At 33.7% G+C, this 13,497-nt stretch overlaps 1 protein-coding gene across 1 annotated transcript in view; it reads left to right on the forward strand.

Annotated features, from left to right (window-relative positions):
• Nucleotides 1–13,497, forward strand: part of LOC148940298 (dynamin-like GTPase OPA1, mitochondrial) — a 173,823-nt gene that overhangs the window by 50,760 nt on the left and 109,566 nt on the right. Inside the window, 1 exon segment of the mRNA XM_089106123.1 lies at nucleotides 3,015–3,172. Coding sequence (XP_088962249.1) covers nucleotides 3,015–3,172 — 158 coding nt within the window.

Raw genomic sequence — 13,497 nt, forward strand, 5'->3', positions numbered from 1 at the left:
TGACAAATTCGCACTTCAGTGTAAATAGAAAAAATAAACGAAACAAACAACAAGAAAATAAGAAATAGCTGGTCGGGCAAAACAAAAATAAACAAATATATAAAGACCAATCAGTAAAATGGTCAGTAAAAAGGTCAAAGTCAATCAATGTCAAAAACAATTTAAACTCGTAAAATTAAAAGGTCAAAGTCAATCAGTAAAAATGTCAAATAATTAAAACTCGTAAAATTGAAAGGGAATAAAACACTGAAAACACAAGGACAACTTAGTTCTTGGTTGAGGAGATTCACTGATTTGATATATCAGTTATGTGCGGCATGAAAGATGTTCTATATCCTTCAGTGGAAGCATTTATTGGGGTAAGAAGGGGGATTTTTGTTGATGCAGAATGCGGGAGGCTGGGTTGAAGGGTTGAATATTGACTAGGGAAAACGAGAAGTTGTCCGAGGGCTATTGAGGGCATTGTTAGTGAAACGCGAGTAAAAGGAAATTAGGAAATTTTTACTCAGTTAGTTTATAAATGTCATCATCTAAAAATATTAATTTGAAAGTATCTTTTTTTCCCTAGAAGACCCAAATTCATAAAAGTGAAAAAAATAATGGCAAAGAAGAAAATAGTTTTTTTTAATCTTTTCCCCTCACCTTTCAGTAAAAAAAATTGTAGGTGCTAAAAGTCCCCGTGGACATATTAAAAATGATGAGTAAGGATGATTAAAAATTTCTTAACTGTTTAAAAAGGAATTTTTTACTTCTTTCCTCTTCCCTCCTTGCTTTCCTCCTTCCTCCGTTCGTCCTTCAGGGTTGCTAGATTGGCTATCGGAAGAAAGGAGATATAAGGCACGTCATCCACATTAAAGAAAATTCCGTGGCATCTTTAAACTTCTCTATATGGTTGCCTGAATCCTAGTCCTATTGGTACTATTTGGGGGCGGGGGGGGCCGTCCCCCTACTTTTTCCCCAGTTTTGATTTTCAAAAATACCTTTTTGGAGTTCTTCCCATTAGAAAAGGCCCCTTTGTCGGTATTTTAATTAAAAAAAGTGAAAAAAATCGTACTTTTTTGGTGCCATATTGCAATTTATGCTGACGGTATCAAATAAATTTAATAAAATTAATTACATGTCAAAATTAACTTTTAATTAACCCTTAAGCAGTCCTCTGTCATATTGCATTAGCCTTGTAGTTCTGCTAGTCAGTAGATGATTTGTTAATAGTATTAAGGGAGGCTAGGAGGGGAATATTAAAGTGGGGGATTCTAAACCTCAAGATTAGGGTTTGAAACCTTGGAGATTATCATAATGTTCTGATCATTCCTCCTAGCTTTTCCATTACGGAAATTTCACCCAATTGTCGGACCCATGCGGCACTTCCTGGTGGCCATATCTAGTCTAATCCACAAAAACGGCTATGTAAAATTAGCTCTTAAATGAGCCCTTGAACAGCTCTCTATGATGTTCCAGTGCCCCTCCCAGCCTTTCCATTCCCAAAACGAAATTGCCAACCTAAGACACTCAAATTGCACTTTTAGGATGCCATATGGCACTTTGTGATGGTGTTATAAAGTCGAAATTATTGAAAGAGACTAGATTTGAAAATTAGCTTTTAAAAGATCCCTTAATCAGCTCTCTATGATGTTCCAGTGCGCTAGTGACGAAGAAATAAAATGAGAAGAAAAAAGAGGACAGATCAGTGCTATCCATGCAAAAATGATTCTTTTTTGTTGTTTGAGATAGAGGGAATTACCTGTACATTTTTTTCGACAATGGTGATTCCAATCGTATACTTATCGTTTTGCTTCACCGCCATTTCTGAGGGGTTTTAGGCTCTTTTTGAAAAATCCTGTAAATTTGTTTTCAAAATAGCGTTTTACTATTAAGATCAGTGGCGGTTCTTGCCTCTTTTGTGCCCGGGGGAAATCTTGATTAGCCCCCCCCTCTCTGTCCCCAAAAAATTTTCAGGCCAAATTTTTACAGTTTTCTATTTAATTTACTTTAATTGACAATTGACAAATTATTGTCAATTTATTACTTAATTAATAGTTTTTTATTATCTTTATTTAATTACTATTATTATTTAATAATTTTTAATTTATTTTATTAATTAATTGATAATTTAATTTTTAAATTAATTTTTTGATTATTGTTATCTTAATTTATTTATTAGTATATATTTTATTTGATTAATTAATTAAAAATTTATTAACTACGCCCTGTACTTTATTATAAAAAAAAAATATATAAAACAATTACAACCGCTAGATTATTTATTTGAAATTTTGCGGTCCTAAAATTTCTGCGCCTGGAGCGAGTGTGCCCTCTGTCCCCCCTAAAACTGCCACTGATTAAGATTAATTGAAATAATAGTTACCATTATTGAACCAAATACAAATGGCAAATTTCCTTCACTAGGCAGTTGTTTTTTTTTAACACATTTGAAACTGCAACTGCGAAACGCTCGTTTTCCCCATTATGAAAAAAAGTTGGGACTGTAGTGGGAAGAGATCGCTTAAGGTTCTTTTTTGCTCTGCGAAACAAGTGTATGAAGCCATGCTCTTTTAAGCAGCCGAGAGCAGAATAGATCTAACGTTTAAAGCTTAAGCAGAGAAGGAGAACTCCCAGGGTCAAGACTCAATGTCTTCAAATCACAGGAAAAAAATAATTACTGAACATTTGATAAGAACATTAAGATGAAATACAAACTGAATTGAACGTTTCAATTCATACTCAAAATCTTTTTCACAAGTAGGATAATATATACACGTAGATACAAATCTGGCTTCCTCAATGATATTTTTCGCCCCTCCAGCCCTTTAATCAGTGCAATTTTTGACCTTCTGGGGGGAACGTACCCCTGAACCTTCCCCTGAATCCATCCCTGTTTTCGATAACGAATCCCTCCAGTTTTGATAACGAAGGATTATGTTAAAAGTTGAACTGTAATGTGAAGAAGAAGAGTATGAAGACATTAGAATTCATAAAATTGAAATTTTCGCTTACTGAATTGAGCATCATTTTAGAACATCTGCAAAAAGAGGTAGGAGCCTTACAGGAAGAACTTATGAAAGTCCAGCTGAAGTATCAAAAAGAAATGGAGAAATTAGAGAAGGAAAATAAAGAAGTTCGGAAACAAATGATGCTAAAGTCCATTGTTGGTGGCCCGAAAAGAAAAGTTAAGGTACAGCTCCCGTATCTCTCTCGTTTTTTTATGTGTACTGACTTACCCGTACTTCGTGGCCTTCGAGATCTCGCGACGTGTTAGGCTCCATGAGGTTCTGGGCACTGTTGACGGCTCGACAAGTGCCAACCACTCACGATCCCATCTTCTAGTAGTTTCCCTGAACTCGCCGAGTGAATGCGAGTTGCCACGATGGTAACGGTAAGACTGTTGGGTTTTTTCCTCCATCGCGGTGGCGGCCATGGTTTTCATTTATTTCATTTTTAATAATATATAATTTTATTGACTTAAAGATTTTTTAATGAAAATAGTTTTGGTTATGCACGCTCTGCAACTTTAAAAGGTAAGAAGTGCAAACAAAAGCTATAATGTTACATTGAATGTCTTTTGCATCTCGGCTTCGAGTCTTTGAAGTTTTTTTTGCCAAAAAAAGGTTTTTTTTTGAAGTTCTTTGCTAAATTTCATATTTTACTATCAAAATGTGGTAAGATTTATTCATAAAGAATTGAATATACACTAAATACGTGGTGCAAATCCCAACTACGCTCCTTGGCCTGCAAAGGCCATAATGAATCACGTCCCTTGCCCTGCAGAGGCCAAGGGACGTGATTCATTAAACTCTAAGACAAAGAGAAAATAAAAGAAGATTGTAAGATCACTTAGAAAACAGATTAATAAATAATAAATAAAAAAAGAGCTTAATATACTCCTATCAATCCTAGACAAAAAGAATTAACGAAAGCTTAAAATTATTAAGCCATTTTTTTTATTAGTATTCAATTATTATTCACTACATTACATTTTAATTAATATTTATAATTTATTATTCACTTTAAAGCCGTTTATTCGTACCACACTATAAGTGTATATGAACCACATACCACAGTACCACATAGTATGTTCATACCAAAGTATAAGTATATATGAACAGTAGCAAAATTTCCTATGTTGTTGTTGTTGTTGTTTGGGGTTTGACGCGTTCGACCAATCGGTCATATGCGTTCGTATCACTCGATTAATCTGTGCCTTCTGTAATCACTAGCTTGCTTGGGTGTCACTTTAGTCAATATTCATTGAGCCATGTCAGGTATCACTTATTGTGCTATTGGTAGGGGGTCATTCAACTGTAGCAAATGCCTGCGTCAAAAAACAAGAATCAGAGTAATTCAGCACTGCTTTGTCATAAAACAATTAAAATACAATTGCAACACAATTAAATAAATAATGTCAATATACAACATTCCTGTCACATACGTCAACTAAAAAAAAAAAAAAAAAAAAAAATGCGTAATGACGTATAGACTTATACTGTAATCTGGTAAGAACTGAAAATGAGCAAGTGATTCATGTAGGAAGTACTTCATTCCTTAAATATTACAGAATTTTAATGTTAAATATTAAATAATATTCGAATTTAAATATTAAATATTACAGAAAACAACATTATGGTATTATCCGAAATACATTAAAAACAAGTTGGCAGCATTTGATCTAAGCTATTGTGTCCGGATTTTATGTTCAGTGTCTACTAATCGTGAAGTTTAAAAATCTAATCGTGAAGTTTCAAAAGCGCAAAAAACATGTTTTTTTTTAATTTTATCGATAAAGTCGTGATAATTCCAGCAGTCGCTTTTTATAAATAGCGACGAAGACCACACTGCCTCTCCATCCTAAACAACAAATAACAAGCAGAACAATCGAGAATTTTTTTTTATTTCGTCTGAATGAATTGCATCGACTCACCTCACTTTATCTATCAGTCCTAGTTTAGATACTAGGGCTATTTTTAAAAAGTTTTAGTTTTAAAAGTCGTATTTTAATGTAATTTTCTCTTTTATATTTTCATTTGTGCTATGCTGAGGACGGCCCTTGGATGTAGGGTCGAAATATTCATTTAAAGTTTGGAATTCTATTACGAAAAAATTCCCTATTGTTGTACTTGTTATTTGTTGTTTAAAGTGGCTTTATAGTTACAGAAATATGTATATGTATATGTGTATACATAGTGTATATACATATTTATATTACGTACATACATTTACATATGTATATGTTTATACATAGAGAAAAATGGAGGGAAGATTCGAACCAGTGGACAAAATCTATGGAAAAAGCAAATATTTCTGAAAAAGAATTTATGAAAAAAGCGAAATGGAGGAAAGATTCGAGCCAGCGGACAAAATTTATGGAAAAAGCAAATATTTCTGTAGACACGTCCGCTCCACTGTCTTTAATCCAGGGAAAAAACTAAAGAATCAGAAAAAAAGCTAAATTAAACAATAATCTTAAAAAAGATAAATAACAACAAGTATAATTTAAATAATATTTGTAAAGGAAATAAATCAACAAGGCTGTAAATTAAAATATCAGTGAGTTGATTCGATTGAAAGCAATTGATTCACGGAGGAACTGCTGGTATTAATTTCGTAACTCGTCTTAATAAAAAAAAAAAAAAAAAATATTGAAGTCATTATCTACACTACATTCAAAACAATTTGGCAGCATTTGATCTAAATTAGGATGTCCGGTTTTTATGTTCATTGTCTGTTAATCCTGGAGTTTAACGAACGCAAAAAATATGGTTTTTAAGTTTTATCAATAGAGTCGTGATTGTTCCTGCAGTGGCTTTTCTATATATATATATATATATATATACATATATATATATATATATATATATATATATATATATATATATATATATATATATATATATATATATATATATATATATATATATATATATATATATATATATATATATATATATATATATATATATATACGTATATATATATATATATATATATATATATATATATATATATATATATATATATATATATATATATATATATATATATATATATATATATATATATATATATATATATATATATATATATGTATGTATGTATGTATGTATGTATGTATATATATATATATATATATATATATATATATATATATATATATATATATATATATATATATATATATATATATATATGAAAACAATACAATAACAAACCTATATAACAATAATAACAAACATTAAAAAGGGAAGTATTTTCGCTGAAACCTCCGTTTCCGCTCCACCGTTTTCAAATGCAAGAAAAGAAAAACCGAAAATATAAAAAAGACAACCGAAAGAAAAAGCAGAATAATGAATATCCTGAAAACACACGAACAAGAATTTTGAAAACGCGCAGCACCAAGGGCGTCAAAATAAATACATTTGATATATGGTTGTTTAAGTGTCGACTTAACAATAGTGTTTTATTTTCATTTTATTTTCTCTTTTTGTTTTTATTATTATTTTTATTTTCAAACAATAATATTTTATTTTCACTGGCATTCGTACTTTAAAGAGCCATGTTCTTACAGTGACATAAATGCAATGATGGAATTAATGACATAAATAATATAAATAACAATGAATGACAATAATGACATAAATAATGGATGACGTAAATGATGACTCTACACGCATGACCTGTTAATAAAGATTTGTCTGAGGAGCTCATTAAAAAGAAAGTGTTAGATATGCCCTCAGAAACTTTTCAATCTTTTTAATGGGTTAAATATATATATATTGCCCCCCCCCCCCCTAGACCTTCAAATTTACATTAGATATGGCTGAAAAAGCAGATGGTTTGGGAAAAGCAGTTGATAAAACTCCATCACACTATCGACTGTCCCACCCCTAGACAATATGCTTTCTAATCCTGCCTACGCCCATGTACAGATGCCCAAATAAGCAATTTTTTGGTAACCAATAAATTTCGTACTCGGTTCATAAATGTTACCCGTTGGGTTAAATTTTCATACAGAAGAGCCAATCAGGCGGAATTTCAGTTTTGATCTTTTCACCGGCTTGAAATTTACTCTCGGATATAGAGAGAACTAGCCAAGTTTTGAAAAGGCGGAGTTATTTGGCTTCCCTTTCTGGCATACAGTTATAAAAATACGTCACAGTTGTAAAGCAATGATGTTAAATCATATTTTTTACCCCAGAATTATAGGACTGTAGTCTCTTTATCTCTTTGTTTATTACTTGCTCAAGGAGTAGTATATCTTACTTAGAACCAAAGGCCTATATACGATTTCTTTGGGGAGGAGGGGTAGTCTTTTTTGGAAAGGGTTCGTAAAAAATAAACTTCAAAAACCAACACAAATTTGTTTATATGCACGAGTCGGGGGACAAATTTCGGGGGCGGTGGGATGCTCAAACCCGTTACCTCCCCCCCAGATACAATCTTGTTCAAAACAATTATTAGGATCGTGCAAATCAGAACTGTCCTTCCCGAGTCGAATGTACTAAACTCCTGTGTTTTTTTTTTAAAACCAAACTTAGTATAATTTTTCATAACACAGTAAAATGTAAGATGAGCAGTGACTCCCTAGAAAATATTCAGCACACTAGAACGCTAGAGAAATAGAGTACAACTACTTGCACAACAATCTTGTCCCCCCCCCCAAAAAAAAATACTATCCAGCGCATTAGCGAGATTTTTGCAACGCTACAATGCAAAACTAGGTCTTCAGTTCAATGCTGAAAAGTCAGGAGTTGTATTCTTCAACTGGAAGCAAGCGTCGCCTAGGGATATTCCTCTCGGAAGTAGTAGGATTTAGCCAGTAGATCATATCACCTACCAGGAGCGGATCCAGGATTTTTTTTGGGGGGGGGGGGGTTACTAATTTTTGACTTTTTCGGGGGGGGGGGTTTACTAATTTTTGACTCAGTTTTCGACTAATTTTACTGTTTTTTACCTAGGTTTTACTAATTTTCGACTTATTTTCGACTCGGTCAAAAATTTCGGGGGGGGGGGCTCAGACCGGTAACCCCCCCCCCCCCCCTGGATATGGTCTTGTCACCTACCTCGGTCTTCCCATTGGTTCGTCAATAATGCATACGCGACAACTATTCATTGCTCACATTGAACGTAGAGTTGGGCTATCATATGCTTCTTTTGTAACTTATAAGTTACGCTTCATCCGCCGTCTTCTTTAGAATTTTTTTTAACTCTGTTGCTCTACCACATTATCTGTACACATCGCCGTTTTGGAAAATGGTCACAAATTCTGACAAGTCAAAAATTCGTTCAGTTTTGCCTCAATTCTTATCTAATTAGAAAATTCAGCATTGCTGACCCCATTATAGCCGTGGAAAAGCAAATTCGTGCTTATAATTCTCGTTTAACGAAGTTGAACCACCCTTGGTCGTCGGTATTGGCCCAGTGGTTAAGATGTATTTTTTGTGTTTTTTTTTTGTTCCTGTTTAAGTGTTTGTTTTCGCAGTTAGTGTAATTGTTGTAATTGTTAAATTGATTGATGATTTAGTCTCTTTTCGTACGAGTCTAATTTAAGTGACGCTGGTTATTCTCAAACTTGGTGTCAAATTTTCTGTGATAATATATTGTGTATATTACTAATAATTTAACTGTTTATTAATTATCCATTCTTTTAAGCATATTGTTTTAAGTAAAGATGCAAAAAATCCGTGATTGAATAATTTCCTTTTTTCTAATATCTATGTATATCGGAGTAAATGAATCATTTGTTGAGAGTGATCTGATTTCAAGACCAGCGGGCGAAAGTGTCGTTTAATTGTTTTGCCCTTTCTTGTCATATTTACACTAGTTGATATGATTATCTATTGTATATTTTTAATTCACTGATGATTATTTGGGTTAATTTTTACCAATTGCGGCTTGATGCAATGATGTTCATATTGCTTACGTTTGTTCAGTATTTAGGAGCACAAAAAAAAGAAACATGTCGCGTACCTACAGAGCAGCGTATAGTTGAGTTTTTCTTTCTCGTTTTGTGTAATTTGTTCTAAGAGCTGATTTAGATCTAAGCTCCAGCGTTCGTCACTACAAACCACATGTATAACTCCTAAGTCTGTGTGTATTTCTTCTCTTTTTTTGCTTATTGCTCCGTCTTTTCCTATTTTTGTATGACGGGTTTTCCAATAAATAATAATAATAATAATTATAATAATAAAAATGTTTTGTTCTTCTTACTGGCTTAAAGTTTCACAGAAAAATCAATAATGTTTTAAAAGAGAGGGATTATTGAGTTTCCTTCTCTAATAATTGCTTAAGGCGATTAATTTATAAATTAAATTAATTTTTAAATTTAATTTAAAAATTAAATAATTTTTTATTACCATAAAAAATCACCCTACCTCGGCCATTAAAAAAGTTTTTAGTTTGTGTGGCCAAACTAATTAGATTGTGCCGTCTTGCCATAACTTGTAATGCTTGGATAAGGCCGACACTTACTTTCTAAGAAATCTTAGAAATATTACTTAGCTTTCCTCGTTTTATGCCAGAAATGGAGTATTCAGGTAGATGAAACAATTAGAAAATACAAATTTTGTTTTTAGATTAAACGAAGCAGAATTTTCTTTTTAAAGTACAGTAAAAAGCAGTCCCTAAAAGTTTTCTAGCATATCTGCCAGGAAAATGCCAAAAATAAGCTAAAAAAGTGCATCAGTTTGGCAGCTTTAGAAGTTTTCTATGGTGTTCCGTCTGAATAGTTAACAAGGTGTTCTAAGTGGAAATGAAGAAGATAAAGCAGAAATTAAAACCATTCGGACTTAGAACACATAAACAAATCAGTAACATAAAACCTAAAATTATAATCATGGCAACAAAATTAAAAAATTGAAATGGAGATCCCGTTGTGTTATCCAGGAAGATGAAAAAATAATATAAAATTCTTAAATCATGTAAATCATTTTTCGGCAAATATCTCTCAAACCCCAATTTGCCCCCCCCCCCGCCAGCTGAAATTTAGCGTCTTCAGAGCTAAAAACAGTGCATCAAATTGGCCTAGGAGTTTTCTATGGTGCTATCCACTTTGATTGAAAGTGGAAAGTGGGTAGTTATGTAAACATAAAATTACATAACTTTAAATTATCTTTTGAGCTCTGGTCTACTTGGTAACGCCTACGTTACCACGCTCCGTTTGAACACGTAACGCAATGGGAAGTTTTCAAGTATGTTAGTGTCCAATGGTTCTACGGTGTAGTGGGGATACATTAAAATTAGGTATTCACTGTCTTTTAAATCAAATCTCATAGTCAAACTACAAATTTTCAATATCTTCCAATGATAACTAAGCCGCGTTTTCAGGTACAGCGGGTTCGAACACGGGTTGTTCTCGTCTAGTTTCAAGTTTCTAGATTTTCGTCTAGTTTTAGCGGGTTCGAAGCTTCAACCCCGTGTTTGATACACTAGATGCACTGATGCACAACGCTTAATGCACTAGACGAGAACAACCCGTGTTCGAACCCGCTGAACCGTGAACAACCCGTCTTTAAACAAGGGTTGTTCTCATCTAGTGCATAAGGCGTTGTGCATCAGTGCATCTAGTGTATCAAACACGGGGTTGAAGCTTCGAACCCGCTAAAACTAGACGAGAATCTAGAAACTTGAAACTAGACGAGAACAACCCGTGTTCGAACCCGCTGAGCCTGAAAAGGTGGCTCTAGTCTCCTGGGAGAATTCACTAATGGACCTTTTGTCTTTGAGACGGCCACCTGACGTTGAAGCTCGCAAAAGGATTTTTAAGGTATCCAATCCTAGAATAATGTCATACAATTAATAAATACGCCACAGACGTAAACCAATCAAATTGAGGCACACCTCTAGTGATTTATGCAATAACGTTCAAAAGTGACCTAGTACTAGCGAAACAATCAGAGGGGGGGGGGTCCAAAATAATATTTCCAAAAAATAACATTTGGAAATAACATAACAAGAGATATTTAATGGTACCTTTTTTATTCGTTTAGCGTGTTTCCCTCAGAATTGGCCAATAACTAAGTATTTACCATACTATGTACAAATGGTTTAGGCCAGGGATGTCCAACCTGCGGCCCAACTGAGATTTTTGTTAGCTGCATTTTAGATTGATGAAGGGCAAGTTCCTTAGCAAAACATTTTTTTGACACTTTTCTCAGTTCATTGACTATTCCTTGACGGGGACATAGGCAATCTCTCCATAATTTGTACCAAAACTTAGCACGGTCACAAGCTTCATACAGCGCTAGATTTCCTGACCACCCAGGAACTTGGGTGCCCACACGGATTTTTTTAAGAGGAACTTCCCTTTTTCAAAAGGGCAGCACACCAAAGTGCATGGCAGAATTCTGCAGAGTAGATATCAATAGTTAATCTAACTTCATTAATGTCTTTATTGGAAAACTTTTGTAGAAGATTAAATGGAACCCGGATCTTGTTTAGGATGCTATCTGAAGTTTCGATGAACTGAGATGCTTCGATTTTTTTCCAATCGCGACAAGTATACCACTTATGCCGGTGAAAAATATGAGCCTATAACACTGGAATCTGAGAAAGCTTCTCGTTTAAAACTAGACGCAATAGGAAGGTGGTCTGAAACTTGAATAATATAGGTTGTGACCTATTATTATTTCAAGTGACATTTTAATGAAAGATTGGACATCACTGGTTTAGACTACTTATATGCATGAACATGCGGAAACGCGGGAGAAAAGTTCCAATTCCTGTGGGCTTGAGGTCCAATTTCTCGGTCCAAAGGTTCGGGTTGAGGTCCAGTTCTCTGGGGTTTTTGCTGAGTATTTACCCGCTTTATCGTTCTGTTATTTTTCCTATTTTGATTGATTGTTTGTGATTAATTAATTGTGTTTAATTGATTAATTGTGTTTAATTTTAATGGATTGATTGTTTAATTAATTGTTTGCACGTCCTGTGTATAAATGTGCAAAGAATTTTAATGTTTTGTTTCAGTGGATCCATAAATGCACTTCTTACCTCATTTTTACCTCATATTTAGACCCTTCAGTACTTGTTAATTATACCGAACTTAAATACAGGCCTTAAATGCCTTAAATGTGCTTAAACAGGCCTTAAGTGTGCTTCTTACATCATTTTTATTTCATATTTAACCATTTGATACTTGTTAATTATACTGCACTTGAATGCAGGTCCTAAATGCCTTAAATGTGGTTAAACAGGCCTTAAATGCACTTCTTGCCTCATTTTTACCTCATAATTAGACCCTTCAGTACTTGTTAATTATACTGAACTTAAATACAGGCCTGAAATGCCTTAAATGTGCTTAAACAGGCCTTAAGTGCACTTCTTACATCATTTTTATTTCATATTTAACCATTTGATACTTGCTAATTATACAGCACTTGAATGCAGGTCCTAAATGCCTTAAATGTGGTCAAACAGGCCTTAAATGCACTTCTTGCCTCATTTTTACCTCATAATTAGACCCTTCAGTACTTGTTAATTATACTGAACTTAAATACAGGCCTTAAATGCCTTAAATATGCTTAAACAGGCCTTAAGTGCACTTCTTACATCATTTTTATTTCATATTTAAGCCATTTGATACTTGCTAATTATACTGCACTTGAATGCAGGTCTTAAATGCCTTAAATGTGGTCAAACAGGCCTTAAATGCACTTCTTGCCTCATTTTTACCTCATATTTAGACCCTTCAGTACTTGTTAATTATACAGAACACACACAAGAAAAGAAGTTAGGTTAATCACAATGAAATATACCAAAATACGATAAAAATATAATACTTTAGTTACGAAATTATGGAAACTACTACAGAGAATTATGGAAAGCAGGCCGCCTAGAAACCATTATATGAAATACCTAACCTAACCAACTCTACATATTAAATGTTTATTTAAAATATACCCGCATCGTCGTTTATTTCACGAAAGATTTATGTATATTATAATCGAATGTGAGAGAAAACCGGTTTAATCAGATAATACAAAGCAAATTTCTTGAGTGTGTTCTGGATAATTAACAAGTAGTGACCATTCTTTGACCATAACGCTGTAGTTCTTCTATAAGAGATTTTCAGCTATGGTGAATCCAATGGTGCAGTTTTTCTCTTGAGGCGAGTGCATTCTCGAGGGGTTCAGGCTTCAGGCCATTTTTCGAAATTCATGTAAACATGTATTTGCGATAAACATATGCCATTAAGATTTATTGAAATAATAGTTACCATTCCTAAGTCAGCTCTTGATGGCGATTCGTCCTCACTTGACAGTTCTTTTCAAACTCTGTTTTTAAACCTTCAGTTACTGTGGTCGAATAAATGCCATGAATGTGGCATTTGATGGTAATATGGCATTCAGTTGGTTGGCGGTAATAGGGTTGTGAATGTTGGTGCCAGAGATTGGCTTTGTTGATATGAGCTCATTGCCAAGTTCATAAAACATGTAGGCCTAGTGACCAAGATGGGCCTGCACAAAGCCTCTATTTATATAGAGGTGTAACAAACTTGTTGTCCTGTTC

Source organism: Artemia sp. Qi Xiang Cuo, chromosome 20 (genome assembly GCF_049724085.1).
Source record: "Artemia sp. Qi Xiang Cuo chromosome 20, ASM4972408v1, whole genome shotgun sequence".
NCBI lineage: Eukaryota > Metazoa > Arthropoda > Branchiopoda > Anostraca > Artemiidae > Artemia > Artemia sp. Qi Xiang Cuo.